A 20491-nucleotide genomic window follows, 5' to 3' on the forward strand; every position below is an offset into this window, starting at 1 on the left:
GGTGTGCTGTCACCCACAAGCCCCTCCCCTGGCCTCTGTTTGCAGGATGAAGTCGCCCACACAGTCACCGAGAGCCGGGTCCTCCAGAACACCAGGCACCCGTTCCTCACTGTGAGTGGCATCCCCTCAGCCTCTGCGCCATGGGGGCTCCTTTAGGCCAGCCACTTTGGCCAGACCTCAGGGAGTGAGCCCAGCCTGCTACTGTGAAGCAGGGACTTAGTGTTGGCCAGATGGCTGGGGCCAGGTGTTGCTGGGCTCCCCAGGTGGCCTGAACTTCCTCATTGACGGTGGCTTCATGTCAGCCCCTCTGCTGACCAATGAAACAACATTACAGTATGGCCCAGGAGAGCATGGCTGCCGTTACGAGTTTGAGGCATTTAACGCAGCTGGACAAAGTGGGAATATTAGTTTCTGTTTTTATCTTACCAGTGCAGCCCTAGAAGCAGATGTGTCACTGTGCTGCCTGTCAGTGCAGACTGAGCAGATGCCCCTTCGGACCGCGGCCATCAGTTATGGTCCAGGCTCAGGATGGCTCGGGTTGTTTCTTCAGCTCAGCGGCTGTCCAGGGGCTGTTAGTAAGCCAGGTGCTCGTTCACATGAACCCGACAAGGCACTTCCACATGAGGGACGAGCAGAGGGGCAGCGCAGGGCTCTGAGGAAGCCTCTGAGGGGCTCCCAGGAGCCCAGGTGAGGACTGTTGGCAGACCGGTGGCCCAGCTGTTTTTGGGGTCAGCTCCAGCTCCCACCAGTAAACCTCAAGTGTACGTGTGTGGGTGTGCGCGCGCACGTATCTTTAAGAGTTGAATGCATTCTACTGCACAATAAATAGGAAGAGGAAGAGACGTGAAACGGTGCTGGTTGCTCAGAACTTAGTCTCTCCCGACTGTGCTTCCTGGAAGCTTAGTGGCAGGCAGAGGACACCATGCTCAGTGCAGTGACCTGCTCCCAGCACAGGGAGCCACGAGGCCACTCACACACCCCAAAAGGTGAAGCGGAGGTTTGAACCCTGGCTGCCAGGTTCCCACGGCCGGGCCAGGGTGGGGAATGTCTAGGCAGAATCAGCAGTGCCCAGGCCGCTTCCTTCACTGCAGGCGCTGAAGTACGCCTTCCAGACCCACGACCGCCTGTGCTTCGTGATGGAGTACGCCAATGGTGGGGAGGTGAGTCATGCTGTCTCCCGCCTGGCTTCCGGGGTGTCTCGTTTCCCAGTGCGGGGGCAGTGACATGCCCAAGTTCGCATAGCTAGTGAGTGCTGGGTGGGTGCAAACTGCGGTCCAGTGAGGTGTGGAGAGGGCTCTGAAGGTGGCTGGACGGCAGCGCTGCGGAGGACGTAGCGCTGCGGACGCTGTCGAAGGGTGGCCTGCAAAGAGCATGTGCAGGTCAGGAGCTGCCAGTGCTGTGCTCTCCCCATGGCCCCTGACACGGAGCGGTCAGCCGCTCGGTGTCCCCCGCTCTGCATTCTCCGTCATGCAGATGGGATTCACTGGCTCGTGATCGTGGGCTTCGTCGGTCCCATTTGGTTTCACAGCTGTTGTCACTCGCTCGTGACTTGTGCTCCTCTGCTTCCTGCTGTCACCCCTCATTCACTCCCCCTTCCCGCCGCCCCCTTCACTCTCCCGCTGGCGTCTGCTGTCAGCTTCCTTCACGAACTCATCTCAGTGGGTCCTTCTGGCTGTCACCTGCTGGTTCATGGAGTGGGTGTGATGTCGTCACTGGGCTGCCAGGCAGGGTCTGTCTTCCTGCTCTGGGCCAGGAGTCTGACGTCCCCCCTTCCCTCGGCCGGCAGCTGTTCTTCCACCTGTCCCGGGAGCGTGTCTTCACGGAGGAGAGGGCCCGCTTCTATGGCGCAGAGATCGTCTCAGCCCTGGAGTACCTGCACTCGAGGGACGTGGTGTACCGAGACATCAAGGTGGGTGTGCCTCCCGGCAAGGGCCCGGGCTGGCCCACGGCATCCACACAGAACGCACACCAGGGAGCCAAGCTGCCCCCTCTGGAGAGGGTTTGTTCGTGTGTCTATGCCCAGCTTCCCCTGGGGCATGAACCCTCCTGCTCCGGCCCCAGGTGGTGGTCCTCAGCAAGCAGCCCCACGTGAGGTCCCTTCCAAGCCTCCTCACGGGAGTGAGCTCTCCTGTGCTGCCAAAGGGTGCAGCGGGCACAGGCACTTTAGAAGACAGTTGGCAGAATCCACCGACACTAGCCATGTTCGTACACAGCAAGCCAGCCTCTGTGCCCCAGGCGTGTGCACCCGGGAATGTGGACACACCCTCCTAGCAGCCCTGTCCACACTAACCCCAGACTGGGAGCAACCCAAGTGTCTGCTGTCAGAGCGTAGATAAAACCCATGCTGTGCACTCACACACTGGGGCTCTGCACAGCCGTTAAAGAGAATGGACTCCAGGCAAACACAGCAGCATGGATGCATCTTACAGGCTGATGTTGAGGCAAAGAGCCACAGGCAGGACAAACCTGTAGTGTTCACAGGTGTATGTGTGTGTAGGGGGGAACTGCGAAAAAGAGCAAGAAAGTAAAGTTACTTCTCTGTCCGGGGCCAGGGGCGGGGGGTAGTTACTAACAGGAAAAGGACACATGGGGGATCTAAGGGCCTGGAAATGTTCTGCCTTGACCTGGGGGAGGTTATACAGCGGCTCCCTAAATAGCCCATTGGTGTGAAGTTTAGGAAAAAGTAAGAAAAAGAAAGATAATAGCCCTCACGTCCGAAGTTGAAAACTGCAGCCCACGGTGGGAGGTAGGCTGGGGCAGGACCAGGCACTGTTTCTCGCCCTGCCTTTTTCCAGCTTCCCCAGGCTGGGGAGGGCCTGGGGAGGTGTGCAGCCTTGGGGAGTGAGCACTTCAGTGTGTGCTGGGTGTGCCCATGGCCTAGTCAGGAGCCCCTGGTCTGACAACTGCCATCGCAGGCCACAGGTCCCTCCAGGACAGGGCTGGCTGCCATACGGGGTGGCAGGAAGCCCTAGGAGGGCAGGTCCCTGATACACCGACTTTGCCTGCAGCTGGAAAATCTCATGCTGGACAAAGATGGCCACATCAAGATCACTGACTTCGGCCTGTGCAAAGAGGGCATCAGTGACGGGGCCACCATGAAAACCTTCTGTGGGACCCCCGAGTATCTGGCGCCTGAGGTATCTGGGGCTGTGACGCCGAGGGAGGCGGGGCCCTGGGACTGTGTGCTTCCCCGGCCCAGACTCTCGGAGGACCAGGCTCCAGTTCCTTAGCTAGGCCTCCCCAGTCCCGGGGGAGCCTCGTCCCCACTGGCCTGTCAGCCTGGGCCCTGGGGGGTGGGCCTGGCCCCTCACTGCCCCTCCCCGCCAGGTGCTGGAGGACAACGACTACGGCCGGGCCGTGGACTGGTGGGGGCTGGGCGTGGTCATGTACGAGATGATGTGCGGCCGCCTGCCCTTCTACAACCAGGACCACGAGCGCCTCTTCGAGCTCATCCTCATGGAGGAGATCCGCTTCCCACGCACGCTCAGCCCCGAGGCCAAGTCCCTGCTTGCTGGGCTGCTCAAGAAGGACCCCAAGCAGAGGTGAGGGCCGGCACCTGTGCTGCCCTGTGCTGCCCGCTGCCACTGTCCCTACAGCCCAGAGGAGCAGCGTCCACGGGCACCCCTGCCGGTGGACATAGTGTACGGGCCCCACACGGCTTCTGATAGTGCCCACGGCTGGCGCTTAGGGAGTACTCCTTGGAGGCCAGGCCTGTCCTCCGTTCTCTGCCCATACTGCCTTGCTTAACGGGGACACTGAGGAACAGGGAAGCCCTTTCCTGGCCTGGGGTGGCACAGTCGTCTGTGACAGAGCCTGGATGTGAGGTGGCCATCTGCCCTCTCGGTTTACGTTGTGGGCCGGGGGCCCGGTGGCGGGCTCCCGGCCCTGACCCTGGGCGCCGAGCCCCCTCTCTGCCCCACTGTCCTCTGCGAGGTGCTGGACTGTGGCCAGGACAGGGTGCGGAAGGTTGTTCAGGGCCTGCGCTAAGCGTGTCTCCCGAACCGGCTGGCCCGGGAGGCGGGTACTCACGGCCATCTCTGCCCAGGCTCGGCGGGGGGCCCAGTGATGCCAAGGAGGTCATGGAGCACAGGTTCTTCCTCAGCATCAACTGGCAGGACGTGGTACAGAAGAAGGTGAGTGCCACCACCCACCTGCGCCCAGCAGGAGCCTGGCCCCTGGTGGGTGACTTTGGCCAAAGCCTCCTGTTCTCAGGGTCCTGAGCCTGGGTTCCTCTCCTCCACAGCTCCCGCCACCCTTCAAACCTCAGGTCACGTCTGAGGTTGACACGAGGTACTTCGATGACGAGTTCACTGCCCAGTCCATCACCATCACACCCCCGGACCGCTGTGAGTGTCTGAGGCCCTGAACCCCGTGGCTTAGTGGGCATGGAGGGGGTCCGCCCCTGACCCAGTTAAGCTCGCAGGGGCTTTTGCTGTCAGTTATCTGTGGACCCAGTGACAGTCACCAAAAGCCGTTGGGTACAGCACAGTCCAGTGCCACAGACAGAAGTCTGGGCAGGAGACGCTTGGGAAGTTGCCAGTGCTGAGGCGGCAGACCTGTGGTTGCAGTCCCCATCAGCCCAGGTCTCTGGAGCTGGGTTAGTTCATTGACTCTGTAGCTGTTTGAGTTCTTATCCTCACCTGCCAGTGCTGGGCTGTGCTGGAGACACAACAGTGATGGGGGCAGTCCTGGGCCCTGCCCCGAGAGAGCTCCCAGTCCAGGTGGGGGTCAGTCCAGAGTGGTCAGGGCTAGGTGTACGCCAAGCACTGGGGAATCCCAGAGGAAATGCCCGACTGGGCCTGCAGGTCAGGGAGAGCGTCCTGGAGAGGGAGACATGGGGACATGGCAGCTGAGACTCAGTTCTGGCAGAAGGAATGGCAGGTGGACGCCTAGAAAGGGGAGCATTGCAGAGGCCAGAGTGCACGGGGCGGGGAGAGGGCAGGAGGGAGGAGTGGGGAGCCGGGGGAGGGTGCTGTGCACAGGAGGGACCGGGTTGCATCAGGTCTTTGGAAAGACCCTCGGCTGCATGTGGAGGAAAGATGGTTGAGGGCGGGAGTGGTGGCCAGGGAAGCCAGGAACGGGGCCCAAGGGATCTGGTTCCCCTCTGCTACCCCCACCCCCACTCCGGGAGTCTGGGCAGGGTGCCGGGCCCTCTGCAGTCCTGCTCTCCACAATCCACCTCCACTGGCCCCTGCAGATGACAGCTTGGGCTCGCTCGACCTGGACCAGCGGACTCACTTCCCCCAGTTCTCCTACTCGGCCAGCATCCGAGAGTGAGCAGTGATGCCCACGCGCCCGCTGCCACTACCACGGGACACTCATGGCTGCCATCACGGCCCGGGGGGGACTTTGTCCTTTTTTTAAAACTGTTTATTTTGCCTTTTTTGTTTGCATCTCCTTCCCTCATCCCTGCAACCCCATTTCCAGTTTTTTTCTTCAGTCCTCTGCCAAACTCCCCTCAGCGGACCCAGCGGCCCTGCCTCCAGAGTCCTGGCCTGCTCTCACCTTCGTGCCCAGATCAGGACTGGGGAGACTCCCTGGCCTGCCCCGGGGAGTTGGGCAGTTGGGAAGATTCTGGTTTTTAATCAACACGCCCCAGTGGGGAGCAAAGGTGGAGTTGGGGGCCTGCCTGAATTTCTAGCCAGGCGCCCACAGCTGCCTGCCTCTGCACTGTGCCGCCCCCAGAGAGTGGACGGCACCTGGGGTTCCTTCTATGCCTGTCATCAGGCTCCAGGTGTCCTGGCAAGGGGACAGTCCGGCCCCCTCCTCACACAGGGGCAGAAAAGCAATAATGTCCAGGGCCAGGTGGGGCCTGTGGGAGCTGTGGGAGCAGAGCTTCCTCGCGAGGCTGGGGTCAGTCACCTGGTGGGGAGCCCGGAGGGGCTGAGGGATGGGCACTGCCTCCCTGTGCCCCGTGCTGCTCTCCTGACCCTGCGGATGAGGCAGGAGGAACATTTCGGGGGCTAGCCCCCCGCCCCCCAGCCCGGTGCCTTACCAGGGCTCCCTTCCAGCTGGCCGTACCACCCGCTGGGCGCTGGGCCCTGGGCCTTGCCCCTGTCCCTCCCAGGATGGGGCTGGAATCGCCCCTTCTCTGCCTGGGGCCGAGGGGCCCAGCCTCGGCTGTTATACATCTTGCACCGAGACAGGATTGGGCCCCAAGGACTCGGGTCGAGGAGGGGGCGTGGATGGGTGTCTGGTACATGCTGGAGACCTCTGGGAAGAGAAGCTTCAGGCCCCCTCCCCCTTTCCCAGCCCCATGTTCTGCAGCCTTAAGGTGAGTGTGTCAGTGCTGTGTGTACTCGCGTGCATGTGTGCCTTGGACTGCGTGTGGGTGTCCTTGTGCCCAGGGTGTGTGTGTGTGTGTACGTGTGTATGTGTGTTGGGTATGCGTGTGTGGGGGCATGTCCAGGCTTCGTGTGTGTGGTGTGTGTGGGCTTGGGCCCCTGGCCTTGACCCCAGCCTTTCATCCCCCGGGGAGAGGTGCTGGCCTGGCCAGGGAGCCACACCTGAGGTCCACTTGCTGCCCTGTCCCCCCGCCCTTCCCACCAACATCTCTGGGTATTTGTAATGTAGCTTTTGTGGTTTTGATAGCCCCACCCCATCCTGTAGGTAGTTTACAGAGAGACATCTGGGGTGGGGTGGGCTGGGGTGGGCTTGGTTTGGGGAGGGTGGGAGGTCTCTTCCTTTTTGTGTGTGTATGTCATTTATCTGATAGTTCTCTTCCCCACCGGCCCTTTCCCGTTCCTCATATTTGTACGGTACAAGCAATAAAGACTCGTTTCAGACCAGGCCCACCACCCAGGGCCTTTCCTTGCTTATGGAGTCCAGCCCCAGGTACAGGTACCCGTCGCCTCCTGGCCCCGTTGCTCCATTAGGTAGGGCCTTTCAAGTCGTTGGAGCCAAGAAGCCTTGGGTGGGGGTGTTGTCAAGCTCTGGCTAGAGAAGGGGCTGCCTGGGGGTGGAAGCTGCTGAAAAGTTTGGGAACCCCCCTGGGCCTGGGGTGGGGTACAGTGGACAGAGACCATCCCAGGCCCTCAGAAGCTGCTTAGGTGAAAAGAGGTGGGGTGCAGGGTCAGGGGTGGCGGGGCTGGGTGGCTCTGAACAAGGCGGTTGTGTGAGGGTAAGCGCATTCATCTTCCATGGTGCTTGAGCCCTAGAGCAGGCATTGCTTGCTCACCCCCCCCACCTGTTTGTGCTAAACTGGGGAGCGCCCCCCATACCCACACAGATTCCTTGGTGTGTCACTGGGATTTGTGGCTGTCAGCTGGGAACACCTCAGGTTGGGTCGCAGCCCTCACAGCTCTGGGAGTCCTCTGGCAAGCTGTTCCCATGCTTGAGTTACTCCTCCCAGACCCCGGAACCAGGGCTGCTGCTGCTGCACACAAGTGGATTTAATACCTGGTTTTGCCAGACGCTAAGGCTTCCCACACGTGGAGTTTTTGAGGTCTTCAGTGATGGTAGGAGAGAAGTGGAATTCAGTTTGCAAGTACCTTGTTACCTGCAGCCAAGACTTAAGGAATTCTTCGGATTTCTTCCCCTAACTTCATATGGACATTATATTCCAATTACAAAAGTAGGTTCTGGTTGTAATCAGAGAAACAGCAGAGGCCTATAAAGGAAAGCCTTTTACTCTCACCTCTAGTCACAGCCCGCGGTGACTGGCGCTAGAAGAGGGCCCTTCACACAGTCGCCGCCCTGCCCGCCGGGTCTGCCCCACTGCGGCCCGCCCTCCCGATGGGCTCCTGCAGGCCAGCCACCACTGCCCCGTCGAACGCCATGCCCGCAGTTGCAGTGGTGATTCTTATTTCTGTTGAACTTTACCCACAGTTTTAGGTGGAAGAACTCTAATAAATTTGCCAATTAAAAATTTTTTGAGTAATTTGGTTTTTGTCATGTGAATGTGGAAAATGTCACAAGGGGTGTGTGTGTGTAAAAAGAGGAATGCAAGCAAACACGTGCTGAAGAAAGTAAAAATCACCCAGCTCCCAGGCCGAGGGCGCTGATTTTGGCATCATGTTACTGCTCCGCAGATGGACGGGGCTCGTGAGGAGGCCGGTCCCTCCTCCTCCCACGAAGCTCTTCCCTCCCACGTAGTCGTGCCAAGCGCCTGGGCGCTCTGCCGCCGTGTCTTGCCCACACTCCTACCGCTGTGCGTGCTTTCAGAATGTGTGTGCACTCACTTATGGAAAAGACCTTTCAGCCACTGCGTTGCGGGGACTGCCTCGTGGACATTGCTGTTGTACTTTCCAGCTGCTTCACAAGGTTCTCGGGGTGGACGTACCTCAGCTGGTCAGCTCCTCCCATTGACAAGAACTGACTTCGGTGCCAGGGTTTTGTGTGCTTCCCGTTGCCGCGGACAGCCCTGCAGTCAGCCTTAACGGTCTGTCTTCACTGCGCTTGTGCTTCTGTGGCCTACATGCCACGGTTGCTGGAGTTCAGTACGTGTTGGATGGCTCTCCAACCAAGTGTGGTTCACGTATTTTCCACTTGAATCGGAAATAATTGCAGACTGGTAGAAAACTTTGAAACTTAAAAATAGTACATAAATGATCCTAGGACTGGAGCAGGAAGTAGGGTGAGCCTGGAGCATCTGGTTGTCCCCAATAGTAAGGACCTGCTTTAAAAAAAAGGGAAAAGAAAACCTTACTAATGGCAAGTAAAGGGAGACGGGAGCCAATAGGAAGAGCTGCTAGTGGCCAAAGCTGAAAGCAGTTTGAGCACCAAAGTAAGTAGTAGTTCAGTGTTGGTTGTACGACATGAAGGGTAAACTGAGTCCGTACTGACAAGTGAGGGGGGCAGAAGTCTGTGCGGAAGTCCAGATGCTCTCTGTAACGACTTTGTTGTCTGTAAGGAGGGGAGCATATCCCCACTCCTTCGGTTTGGGGGCTGCAAAGTGACTTCCTCCCAGAGAGTCCAGTATATAACAGGCAAAGCCTGCAGAGACTTCAGCTGGTGATCAAGGTCGCAGTCAGCACTGACGGTCACGACGGGAGGACGTGTCTGACTCAGTGCAGTTACAGTGGCACTTGATCCCTGTGGCCTTCCTCCCTGGAACATACCCCCAGTCAGAGAAAGAACAGATATCAAGCAAACCCCAGCTGGAGGATGTTACGAAATACCGGACCACAAATTCTCAAAGCTGTCAAGGTTGCTCAAAACCAGAAAAGCCTGAGAAACTGTTACAGCCAGGAGGAGCCTTAGGAGATGAGAAGGTTAAATGTGTCCTGAATGGGGTCCTGGGTTAAAGAGGGGGTGTCAGGTAAAAAGGAAATCTGAAGAAATCTGAAACACATCTGACTTGAATGATGTATTTCCTTGGGCTCATTAAACCGACTAGTCATCTGCCCGCATGAGTGTGTAAGAGGCTAGTGGGGGAAATTGGGGGGTGGCCCATGAGCACTCTGGACTATCTGCCCAAATCTACATTTTTATTTTAAAAAGCATAAATAGCTCTAGACTCCCCTTCAGGCATGTTCCCCACGATGTTTTACAGTTACTTTATTCCCTCCGCTCTCCATATTTATCTGTTGGTGCTATGATGAGAACAATCTCTTACTGAACCACGGCCCAGTGGTCAGGGTCGGGAAGTTACCATTGAAACGATCAGGTTTCATGATGGATACAGCAGCAGCCTTGTGTACAAAAGAAAAAACTTGTGGCTAGCCATTCAGCCCAGGCTCACACTGCCGAGTTCAGTTGTCAGGTTTGAAGCTTACAGGGCAGTTAGTTGTTTTGCAGAATGCCCCTCGGTTAGGTATTGTCTGATGTTTCCTTGTGGCTGTAGTCAAACTTTTCGGCAGAAATTCCCAGGAATGAAGTGCTCTCGGTGCAACTTACCAGGAGGACCCCAAACATCCCCGTGGCGGTGGGGACTGACCCTGTGGTTGAGGTGGTGTCTGGTCTCCACCGTGAAGCTATCACGTCGTTCTCCTTGGCGTTGGGATCTTGAATAGAGGTGCTCAGACAAGGTAAATATCCAGGTTCTCAGCAAGTGCTCGTGGGAAGGGACAGCAAGTGCAAAGGCCCCGAGCCAGACAGGTGCCAGAGGTGCTTAGGGACGATGAAGAGGACAAGGTGTCTCGAGGGGAGCGAGAGTCCGGGGGAGAGGAAGGAAATGAGGTTAGAGGGGTAACAGTGGGCCAAAGGGGACTTTATGGTAAGGAGTTTGGTTTTACTGCGACAGGAAGCCACTGGTCCAGCGTCTCACACTCTGCTCACTGCGCCAGCCTCACTGACCTCAGAGCCTGCGAATAGCAAGCTCTTTCCTGCCTCTGCTCAGTCAGCCTGGTCTCATCACTTGGGATACTCTCCCCCATCTGCTTTCCTGGCAAAGGCCCCTTCTCCTCTTTCAGGTTTCAGCCCCCATATCACCTCTGAGATGTCCTTTGAGACCACTATTTCTAAATTACAAAAGCAGCCTTTCACTCACTCATTCAAATGTCTACTGAGTACCTCCTGCCCAGCCCTGTTCTAGGTACTGGGGATACAGAGGAGAAAAACAGGCAGACAAGCCCTGTGTCACGGGGTTCGCCTTCCAGCCCGGAGGGACACAACAGGCAGTTTCGGACTAAGGGCTCAGGAGGACACGTCTCACGGGGAGGGTAATATCTGAGTAAGGGAGCGGTATGGGAGGAACATTTCAGGCCCTGAGGTAGGAACATGTGCCTGGTGTGGGTGAGCCAGGAGGCCAGTGTGGTGAGAGAGAAGGAGTGGGGAAGACTGGGAGAGGAGACTAGCCCACAAGTGTGTTTGGGGGATGGGTCGGGGGTGGGGAGATAATACACATCCTTGTGGGCTTTCGCTTTGAGGGGGATGGCAGCGGCGATGGAGTTCTGAGCAGAGACCCAGGGTGAGCTGACTTACTAGGTGTGCACGGGATGCCTCCTGGGAGTATGTGGGGGACAGACAGTAGGGCAGGGGTCCCCAGTCCCCGGGCCAGGCCGCAGACCTGTACGGGTCTGGGGCCTGTTAGGAGTCGCCACAGAGTGGGACGTGAGCGGCGGGCAAGCGAGCAAAGCTTGGCTCCCATTAGCGCCTGAGCTCTGCCTCCTGTCCCCAACTCCCTCTCCCCGTGAAAAACTGTCTTCCACGAAACTGGTCCCTGCTGCCAAAAAGGCTGGGGGCCACTGCTGCAGGGGATGGGAACGGGGACCGGTGAGGAGCCGCCGCACTCCAGGCCCGGGCAGGCGCTGGTGACTTGTCCACATCACCGGCCCAGCTCTGGGCCTTCAGGAAGCAGCCACAGGGGATTTGCTCACCCCCAAATTCCCACCGCAGAGAACACAGAGGCCTTTAGGTTATGAAGTGACTTGTAGCTTCTACGAGTTGAGCTTCGGCTGTGTTAAGCCCTGTGCTAGACACTTAAACACAATCTTGTAAAATCCTCTGTCAGCTAGGTGTTGAAATAAACTCCCGCGCCATAACTGAGGGACGTGAGGCTCCGAGGGGCTGTTTCCAGTCCTGTACTAAGTAGCGGGACGAGGGGCTGACTCCAGCTGCCTGACCCGAGAGTCTGGAGCGGGCAGAGCCGGCCTGTGGTATCCGCACTGCCCGTGCACCTGCCCGTCTGCCCAGGTGAGTCGTGCTCAGCGCGCATGCGCCCAGGCTCATTTAAAGCGCCGTTCGCGGATCCTGCCTCCAAAGGGAAGAGGTGGGCTCTCGGTTTCGCCCCCAGCGCCAGCCTGAAGGATGCTGGTGAGCTGCAGCAGAGCGGGTCTCAGTCTCGGCTCCTCCAGGGTCTGACCCCGGCTCCTCTCCCCAGCAGATTCCGGCGGCCTCCCTGGGCTCAGAGCCTTCGAGCGCCCCAGTCCCCGATGACGTCCCCGCGGGCAAGAGCGCCTCCCCAAGACGCCTGGAGAGGCCCCCGGGGCCGTGCGTGCCGGCGGGGCTGGAGGAGGCGCTGAGCGCTCTGGGGCTGCATGGAGAACGCGAGTACGCCGGGGACATCTTTGCCGAAGTCATGGTGAGGGCCCCCCCCCCGCCCCCGGAGAGACACCCTGAGGGTGGCAGAGGCGGGCAACGAGGCCAGGGCTGCCCCGTTCGCCCAGCGCCAGCCCAACGGGCATTTCGGAACTCCTTCCCCGTCAGTCTCAGTCCCGCTCCAAGTTTGTGGGTTGGTTTTTCCTGCACATTCCTCGAATGCCCTTCCCCACCCTCCCAGGCTGCTTGCAGCCCCTCCTTTGGTATTTCAGAGCCCCTCGTACTTGTCTCTCACATGTGTTCGTTTAACAAAGATTTAGCGATTTGTCGACAATGATTTCCTCCCCCTGTCCTCCCTGTACCTTAAAAGATTATAGAGTGTCAAAGTAAAGTTAACAAACGTTGCTGAGCGTGCCCTAGGCGTTGGGGGTGCTGTGAGGCACAACACAGGCAGTCTGAATTCATTGTGGAAGACAAGCAAGCGAATGCAGCCCGTAACTTCAGAAGGGCCATGGAGACCAAAACACAGGCCGTGGGAGTCCTCAGACATCTGCCTGAGACAGGTGCTGTTGGAAGAAACACTCAGGGGATGAATTTATTTAACACACATCTTGTGAACATCTCTCCTGCGCCAGGGTCTCTGTTAGGAACTGAGATACAGCTGGGATTTGGACAGAAACTCCCTGCCCTTCTGGTGCCGGCAGTCTACTGGGTCAAACAGACAAAACACACAAGGAAACTCGAGCTATCTCCAGACCGGAAACACTATGAGGGATAGGGAGGAGCATGGAAAAAGTTCGGGAAATTTTAGCTGAGAGTGGAATGACTGAGAAGTCAACAATGCAAGGAGCTGGCGATGGACCATTTCAGGCACAGGGAACAGTGCATATGTGAATGCACAGGCCCTGAGATAGGGATAAGCTTGGCATAGCCTGAGGCCCAAAGAAGGCTGAGGCAGCTGGAGTGTGGGGGGAGGGAGAAGGTGATGTTGGAGCAGGGGCAGGGCCTAAGAGAGTCTAAGAGGAATCAGATTTTCTCCTGAGGGTACTGGAAGCCTCGGGAGTGGTTTAACCTGGGGAGTTCTTGGTCAGGTTTGTATTTTAGAGAGGCCCTTCAGGGTGCTCTGAGGAGGATGAACTGAGGAGTTGGTGGGACCCCAGGGGAAGATGCTCAGGAGGACCTGTGGCCACAGGGACTGCAGGGTGGAGAAGTGGATAGGGACACATCCAGAAGAGAGGAGTCTTGGGATCTAGATGGTTACAGGAAGGCCAGTTTGGGTGTGGCATCGTGCCTCCTCCAACTGGGGCGACGAGGCTGCCTCGCCCAGGGCTGGAGTTGCCGAGAGAGGCTGATGCACAGGTGTGGAGAATGAGGCACTCCCTACCTAACCCCAGGTGTGCCGTGTGCTGCCCCAGAGGGCTCTGCCCCGCACTGTGACCCCGGAGATGCGCGCACTAGTGGTGGACTGGCTGGTCCAGGTGCACGTAAGTACGTACCGGGAATGGGGCGGGGCTGGGTCTGCATCGCAGCCTGGTTGTCACTCGCACCCCTCCCTAGGAGTACCTGGGTCTGGCGGGGGACACACTCTACCTGGCAGTGCACCTGCTCGATTCCTACCTGCGGTCGGGCGGGGTGCGCCTCCACCGCCTCCAGTTGCTGGGCGTGGCCTGCCTGTTCCTAGCTTGCAAAATGGAAGAGTGCGTGCTTCCCGAGGTACTTCTGGGGTGGGGCTGGGAGGGTGGAGCCCTTTCTACGCGCTGCAGTCACAGGTCAAACGCCTACTTTGTGCCAAGCATCGTGCCCGGCAAACACTTCTTGTCTTCTTGGAATCCCAGCAGATCCGATAAGGTCGGGGCTGCCAGTGTGGCCCTTTAACATTGGAGGAGGCTTAGGCCCAGAGAGAGGAAGACACCTGCCCCAAGTCAAGCAGATGGGACTTGGACCCAGTCTATAGTTACAGTAGTTATAGTCCTTATTGAGAAGTTACAGTTAACATGGGTAAACCCAGTGCATCTTCATAACTGCCTAGTGAAGTAGGAGCAATATCTCCATTTTACAGATAAAGAAACTGGGTCTCAGAGCACTTCCGTGAGGGTCCATGTCACACAGTGCAAAGTGCCAGGGGTTCTAACTCTGAAGTCTGAATCCTCCACGCCTTTCAGACAACAAATCAACGGCCCCATTTTACAGAACAGAAAACTGAGGTCCAGGATGTGGACAGTACTGAACCCAAGGCAGGGAATAACAACTAGAGTCCAAGACTCTCCCCACCTCTTTTCCCCAAATCCACAGCCCGCCTCCCTCTGCCTCCTGGGTGCTGGCTCCTTCTCCCAGGTCCAGCTTCTGCGAGCTGAGCGCCGTATTCTGAGCCGCTTGGATTTTCGGCTGTACCACCCAGGTCCGCTCCTCTGCCTGGAGCTGCTGGGTGCGCTGGCAGGGAGCAACCCCCAGGTGAGGTGTGGGGCAGGGGGAGCAGGGGCGTGGCTTGTGCGGTTAGGGTAGTGATCTGTGCAGTATAGAGATGTGGCCTGATGGCCACCCCCATGTTTGGCAGGTGATGCTACTTGCCACCTACTTCCTGGAGCTGTCTCTGCTGGAGGCTGAGGCAGCTGGGTGGGGGTCTGGTCGCTGCGCAGCTGCTGCGCTGAGCCTGGCGCGCCGTTTGCACCACGGGGCGGGCTCTGGACCAGAGCCGGTGCTTTACAGGTACGGCCACAGGGGAGGGTGATGGCTTCAGGATCTGCCTTCCTGGAAGTTGTCTTTTCTGTCTCAGAGTGAGAAACGATGCGGGGGGTGGGGCGAGCAGGGAGGGGACACAACGGACACCTAGACTTGATTTTTCTGGGCGTGAGAGAGAATGGGGTTTCTGCCTAGCTGGAGGGGGTCCCATTTGCTTTTCTCTGAAAGTGTCTGAGAGAGTGGGGTGTTTGCCCAGACTTGGGGACCCTTAATCTTCTTCAGGGTGGAATACAGAATCTCCCCAGGCCCGGAAGATGCTCTGACTGCGTTCCAGGGTTGAGAATGAGAGGTCTGCTAGGCTAGCATTCCCCAGCTTCCCTCTAACCACGAATGGGATGCCGCCCCCTTGGCTGTTAGAATGCCCATTTCCTTGTTAACCAGGCTACCGAGGAGCAGGGTGAATTGTCTTTGATCACAGCCCGAGCCCACGGGGTAGAGTTGGATTCTTGCTCTCCTCAGCCCCATTCCTTTCGTCCTCGAGAGCTCTGGCTCTCCCTAACCGTGCCCTGCAGAGAGAATCAGGAGTCTGCCTGTCTCTGCCCGCCTCCCGGCCGCCCCCGCCCCACTCTGGATGGTGGGTCGCTTGCCCGACCTACCCCCCAGGCGGTTTCCAGGGACTCAAGTCAATGTCTCTTCTCGACCTCGAGCCCCCAGCTCCAACTACGGGTCATCTCCGCCACCGCTACCCCTTGCGTCCACCTTAGTTTCCCCGCCTCCCCGCCGCAGCGCCTCCGAGCTGGGTCCGCTGGAGCTACGCCTGGTCGGCGCCGCGCTCCGAGGTCCCGCGCCTGGCTGTGCCGCCATTTTCCTCAAGTACGCTCGGCCTCAGCGTCAGGGCACCAGCCTCGCCGCCACCCGCCTGCTCCGCTGCCCCCAGCCCGGCCGGCCTGAGCCCTGAGACCCCGTCAAAAAAGACTCCGTGTATTTTGTCTGTCTCCCACTTCAATAAAAGAGTTTCTTTTATTCCGAGCGCTCTCTGTCCTCATTGGTCGAGTTACGGTCCCACTCTCGCTTTTGATTGGTTCCTTTCTGGTCATCCTTCTGATTGGATGTTCTTACCAAGTCCTTTAACGTTGCAAACTATGGACTCCTCCGCTAGGGGGTACTGGCTGGCTTCTGCAATTGCGGCTCTGCCGGGTCAAACAGGGACCCCAAGCGCAAACACTTGCGGGAGATAGATGGGCAGAAGCTGACAAAAAAGTTGCAATGCAACTGGCCCTCACTCTCGGAGATGGGAAGAATCTGGAAGGAATGGGGACTGTGGGAAACTGAGAATGTCCGCTTCAGTCATGAAGGCAACTTCGATGTTGCCAGATTTGCAGATTTTGTTTAGGTGACCCCGAAAACCTGCAATTCCATAAATATCTCTGCTTCCATATATTGGCAACTAATTCAATATTTCTTAATGGTTGCACAAGCCCGACATATCACATATCCTAGCCTGCATCAGTGTGTGACGTTATGGGTCTTTGACAGCAAGAGCTTGATAAATGAGATCTGATTTATTTAATCTCATTGCATTGTAATAAGGTTGTAAATTAATAGATTCACAACGCTTTAGGACATGGCCTGACACGTAGTAGGTGTTTCAAAAATGATATCATTGCATTCTAGCAGGACTGAGTTAGGGACAGTGTCCGATCTTTCTACTGAGTCCCTGGCACTTAGCCATTTAGTAGGTGCTCAGAAAAATTTTTAATGAGTTAATAACTCTCCATGTTTTTTTAAATTTATTTTTAGACAGAGGGGGAGGGAAGGAGAAAGGGAGAGAAACATCAGTGTGTGGTTGCCGCTTGAGCACCCCCTACCTGGGACCTGATCTGCATCCCAGGCATGTGCCCCGACTGGGAAAGGAACCACCAATTCTTTGCTTTAGCAGCCCGGAGGTCACTCCACTGAGCCACACCAGCCAGGGTAAATCTCCACATTTTTAGCTAAAATAAAACACACCTGAGATGCAGAAAGGTGACCTGGCTGCTCTGGAATTCATCCTCAGGAATATTAGATTCCTAACCAAGCCAGGGTTTGGATGTTCAGGGAGGAGTTTCTGCCTTCAGATGTTGAGGTTGTAGGACCAGGGATGGGAAGAGCCTCCCTCAGCCAAGTACAATAAGAGCTAAAATCAGATGCTGCAATTGGAACGGAAGGTGCCCTGTTCAGGATTGGGGCTGTCGGGTGGGGTCCACCATGGGACCTCCTTGGTTCTTGGGGCTAAAAACCAAGCTAGGGTCTTGTGGGGGGTAGGGGGGTAATATATAAAGTGATTCATTCATGCACTCATTCAACAACCAGTATAGGGATGCTGACTCAGAACTCAGCACTGTGATCACCTCTCTCACAGTCTCAATGATGATAAGAAACACGGGTTGTTAATTGCCTGGTATGTACCAGGCCCTGTACTAAGTTCTTTTTTATTTTTAAGATTTTGTTTATTTATTTTTAGAGAGAGGGGAAGGGAAGGAGAAAGAGAGGGAGAGAAACATCAATGTGTGGTTGTCTCCCACACCCCCTGCTGGAGACCTGGTCCACAACCCAGACATATGCCCTGACTGGGAATAGAACCGGTGACCCTTTGGTTTGCAGGCCAGGGCTCTGTGCTAAGTTCTTTATCTGCAGAACATAATTCAGTCCCTACAACCACTCTGAAGTAAGCTCACTTGTTAGTCCCATGTCACACAGAAGTCAGGCAAGATGGGGGCAGATCAAGGAGCTTGCCCAAGGTTCTACTGCTAAGTAACTAGCTAAGAAGGGTGGAAAGACAGCCACCTCCTTCAGCCTCATTTCCCCCAAAGCCTCTCACATGTGTTCTTTTCTGTATACTCATGATTGCACAGCTCACTCTGGGCTGTCATATGCCTGCATTCCCACTCGTTTTCTACTCGGACAGTGAGCTCAATGAGGGCAAGAAGCAGATCTCCTATTCAGAGGGTTATCCCCTCCTCCAGGAAGCCTTCACTCACCACTATAGTCTAGGGAAGGTGCCTCCTCTGGGCCCTCAGAGCCTGTTGTGTGTCCTCCACCCCGGGCTTGACCTCCCTGCCTGTGCCTTGCCCTGACCACTTTGCCTGAGCTTCCCAGGTTAGCCCACTCTGGGCGGCCACTGGGCACTAGTCTGTCTCCTCACTGGACTAGGGGTTCCATGAGGGTAGGGCCCAAGGCTCACTCACTCCCTGCTGCGTCCCAGCATCCCCAAAGCTGGGCACAGAAAATATATCAGTGAATATTTGTTGTGTAGATAAATAAGTTTCAAAGTTGCTATCATTGTCCGTTCCATTTTACTGAGGAGGATACAGGTAATTTAGGTGAAGAAAAAAAGCAGGGACTTGAATCTGGCAGCTTGAGTCCATAGCCCGTGTCCTTAGCCAACATGCCAAGTGCCTAGTGAGCTGAAAACCAGCTTTCCACGAGGTTGAACTCTCTGTGCTCTTTTCTCCAGTCTTGTCCTTTCCTTTCTAGAAAGCTTTGGGAGCTTTGGGCACGAGGGAGGAGAGCAGGCAGGAGGGTGTGGGGAGTAAGATCAGTGGGGAGAAGGAAGAGGTGGGCTGGAGGACGAGGGCGGGGGCTAATGTGAAGGAGAGAGTGAGGAAGTCTTGAGGGGTTTCTCTAGACCCATAGGGGGCAGCCGGAGCCTGCTGCCGGAGGTGCGGGGGTGGAGAAAGGGTGGGGGACCGGCCCCGCGGGGGGCGATGCGGTAGCTGCAGCAGCGGCCGCAGGAGTTTCCCACAATGCAGCGCGGCGCGCTGTCCCCGGTGCTGATGCTCAGCGCTGCCCCGGAGCCTCCGCCGCGCCCGCCTCCCGCCCTCTCCCCGCCGGGCCCGGGCCCCCGCCATGGGTCAGCTCGGCCCGGTCCTGCCGCAGAGCCGTCGGCGGGCCTGGGCGCGGCGCTCGACAGCAGCCTGCGGGCCGCCGTGGCGTTCAAGGCTGAGGGCCAGCGCTGTTACCGAGAGAAGAAGTTCCGGGAAGCCATCGGCAAGTATCATCGGGCACTACTGCAACTGAAGGCGGCGCAGGGGGCCCGCCCCGGAGGCCTGCCCGCCCCCGCCTCAGGGCCCGCCACCAGCCCGGGGCCGGCCCGCCTCAGCGAGGAGCAGCAGCGACTGGTGGAGAACACGGAGGTGGAGTGTTATGACTGTCTCACGGGTACGCGGCCATCGGGGGCGTGCGGCGGGGGCTGTTCATATGACAGGGGTGGGGAGTGAGGGGCCACCATGAAGCCTTGGGTAGAGGGTGGGGGCCGGGGGCTTGAAGGGGCCAGGGCTGGGGTCTGTTGAGGGAGACATCAGAACTTGTCAAGGAAAGGGGTTGGGGATTTACGGGGCCGCGGGGATGGAAGGAGCTGGGGTGCAGAAAATGGGCTTTGGGCTGCCACCTGCGAACCTCAGGTGAGAGAGGCTTACCCTGGAAGAACCATTTACAGCCCCATTCATCACCTGAGATCGCCCTCAGTAGTATTCCCCGCGCCCCCGCCCTCCCCGCTGAAATCGCCCCAGAGCTCGTGTCTGCGTTCCTCGCGCCCTCTAGCGGAGGCGCAGGTTGACTCTGTCCTGATTGGTCAGAAGCCCCGGAGTTCCTGGTGGCCTAAATAAGCCCTTAGTCCCGCCCCTGTGGGAAAGGGCGGGGATTCCCCGCAGCCTGGAGGCCGCGCTCCTCGCTGTCAGGGAAGTCTGGGGTCGCGGGCAGGCTCTGAGAGCACGGGTCCCCGTGCCCCCGCAGCCTGCCTGTTGCAGTCGGAGCTGGTGAACTACGAGCGGGTGCGCGAGTACTGCCTCAAGGTGCTGGAGAAGCAGCAGGGGAACTTCAAGGCCACCTACCGGGCTGGTATTGCCTTCTACCACCTGGGCGACTACGCACGCGCCTTGCGCTACCTGCAGGAGGCCCGAAGCCGGGAGCCCACAGGTGAGGGGCGGGGCGGGGCGGGGCGGAGGAAACAAGGGCAGGAAGGCCAGGGCTGAGCTACTTCAAGGGAGTGCCTCTCCACCTACACGTCCACTCACGTTCTTCCACCTGCCACCCTTTCATTCTGATGCTTCCCATTCAGCTGATTCCCGATTGCCTAATCCCCCCACCCCCACTCATTCCATCCACTCCTTCCCTCACTAACGCATTCCCACACTCACCTGTTCATCCACGGGTTCTCCTAACCACCACTTGCAAACCACTTGCTGGGAGGCAGACCTCAGGATGGGAAATACCGGGGAATTGCTGGGGGCGGGGTTGTAGGATGGAGGGGATGGCAGACCTGGAGGCCTGTTCCCTGCCCTCTGGGAGATCACAGTCAGGGAGCGTGGGTGCGCAGAGATACAAAACACAACTATGGATTAAGAGCCAATGAAAAGGAGCACAGCTGGTGAATGACACGGGGCTGTGGGTGCGGAAGCAGGGTGAGTTTTCCAGGTAAATGACTGGGAGAGAACAGGCTTCGTGCAGATGCCGTTGGACGATGAGGAGAGTGTGACGGGAGCCTGAACCGAGGCATCCCTGGCAGCGGGCAGGCGTGGCAAATGCAGCCTGGAGGTGTGATGTGTCCGGTCCTTGTTTGGGCTGCGGCTTTTGGAGAAGTGCCCTGGTGATAACCAGGGAGGGAGCCACTGCCTGGGGACAGTGAGGTGTGCGCTGAGGCGCTTCAGATGCCACCTGCTGCCCCCAAACACCCAGGTGATGCCCTGCCCACCTCCACTGCAGACACCAATGTCCTTCGCTACATCCAGTTGACTCAGCTGAAGATGAGCCGGTGCAGTCTCCAGCGGGAAGACAGTGGGGCCCGGCCTCGGAATATCATCGGCTGAAGCCCAGCCAGGGGACCTGTCCCTTCCCCCCACCCTCCCCTACCCTC

The 20491-nt window shown here is 57.8% G+C and overlaps 3 protein-coding genes and 1 long non-coding RNA gene across 7 annotated transcripts in view; 3 read left to right on the forward strand and 1 right to left on the reverse strand.

The window, feature by feature from the left end:
- Positions 1-6797, forward strand: part of AKT2 (AKT serine/threonine kinase 2) — a 51001-nt gene extending 44204 nt beyond the window's left edge. For all 4 annotated transcript variants that reach the window (XM_037047465.1, XM_037047467.1, XM_037047468.1 and 1 more), the window contains exons 7-14: positions 46-111; positions 1092-1160; positions 1787-1909; positions 3009-3137; positions 3328-3542; positions 4046-4133; positions 4244-4346; positions 5198-6797. In XM_037047465.1, the coding sequence (XP_036903360.1) occupies positions 46-111; positions 1092-1160; positions 1787-1909; positions 3009-3137; positions 3328-3542; positions 4046-4133; positions 4244-4346; positions 5198-5277 (873 nt within the window). In that variant the 3' untranslated portion in view covers positions 5278-6797. The remainder of the gene's footprint in view (positions 1-45; positions 112-1091; positions 1161-1786; positions 1910-3008; positions 3138-3327; positions 3543-4045; positions 4134-4243; positions 4347-5197) is intronic.
- LOC118988090 (uncharacterized) lies at positions 6703-10108 on the reverse strand. The gene is made up of 2 exons (XR_005066713.1): positions 9838-10108; positions 6703-8617 (listed from the first exon to the last, which is right to left on the reverse strand). It is a non-coding gene; the product is annotated as an uncharacterized LOC118988090 (long non-coding RNA).
- Positions 10109-11630: 1522 nt separating this feature from the next.
- On the forward strand, positions 11631-15604 carry CCNP (cyclin P). The gene is made up of 7 exons (XM_037047527.1): positions 11631-11694; positions 11762-11962; positions 13314-13403; positions 13477-13632; positions 14212-14370; positions 14474-14625; positions 15385-15604. Exons 1-7 carry the CDS (start codon positions 11689-11691, stop codon positions 15554-15556), a joined length of 936 nt encoding a protein of 311 aa, XP_036903422.1. The 5' UTR covers positions 11631-11688; the 3' UTR covers positions 15557-15604.
- A 2779-nt stretch (positions 15605-18383) lies between these two features.
- On the forward strand, positions 18384-20490 carry TTC9B (tetratricopeptide repeat domain 9B). The gene is made up of 3 exons (XM_037047529.1): positions 18384-18798; positions 19372-19554; positions 20341-20490. Exons 1-3 carry the CDS (start codon positions 18384-18386, stop codon positions 20442-20444), a joined length of 702 nt encoding a protein of 233 aa, XP_036903424.1. The 3' UTR covers positions 20445-20490.
- The last annotated feature ends 1 nt before the right edge of the window (position 20491 follows it).

This window comes from Sturnira hondurensis, unplaced genomic scaffold (genome assembly GCF_014824575.4).
Source record: "Sturnira hondurensis isolate 20B ecotype Veracruz unplaced genomic scaffold, ASM1482457v3 Scaffold0005791, whole genome shotgun sequence".
NCBI lineage: Eukaryota > Metazoa > Chordata > Mammalia > Chiroptera > Phyllostomidae > Sturnira > Sturnira hondurensis.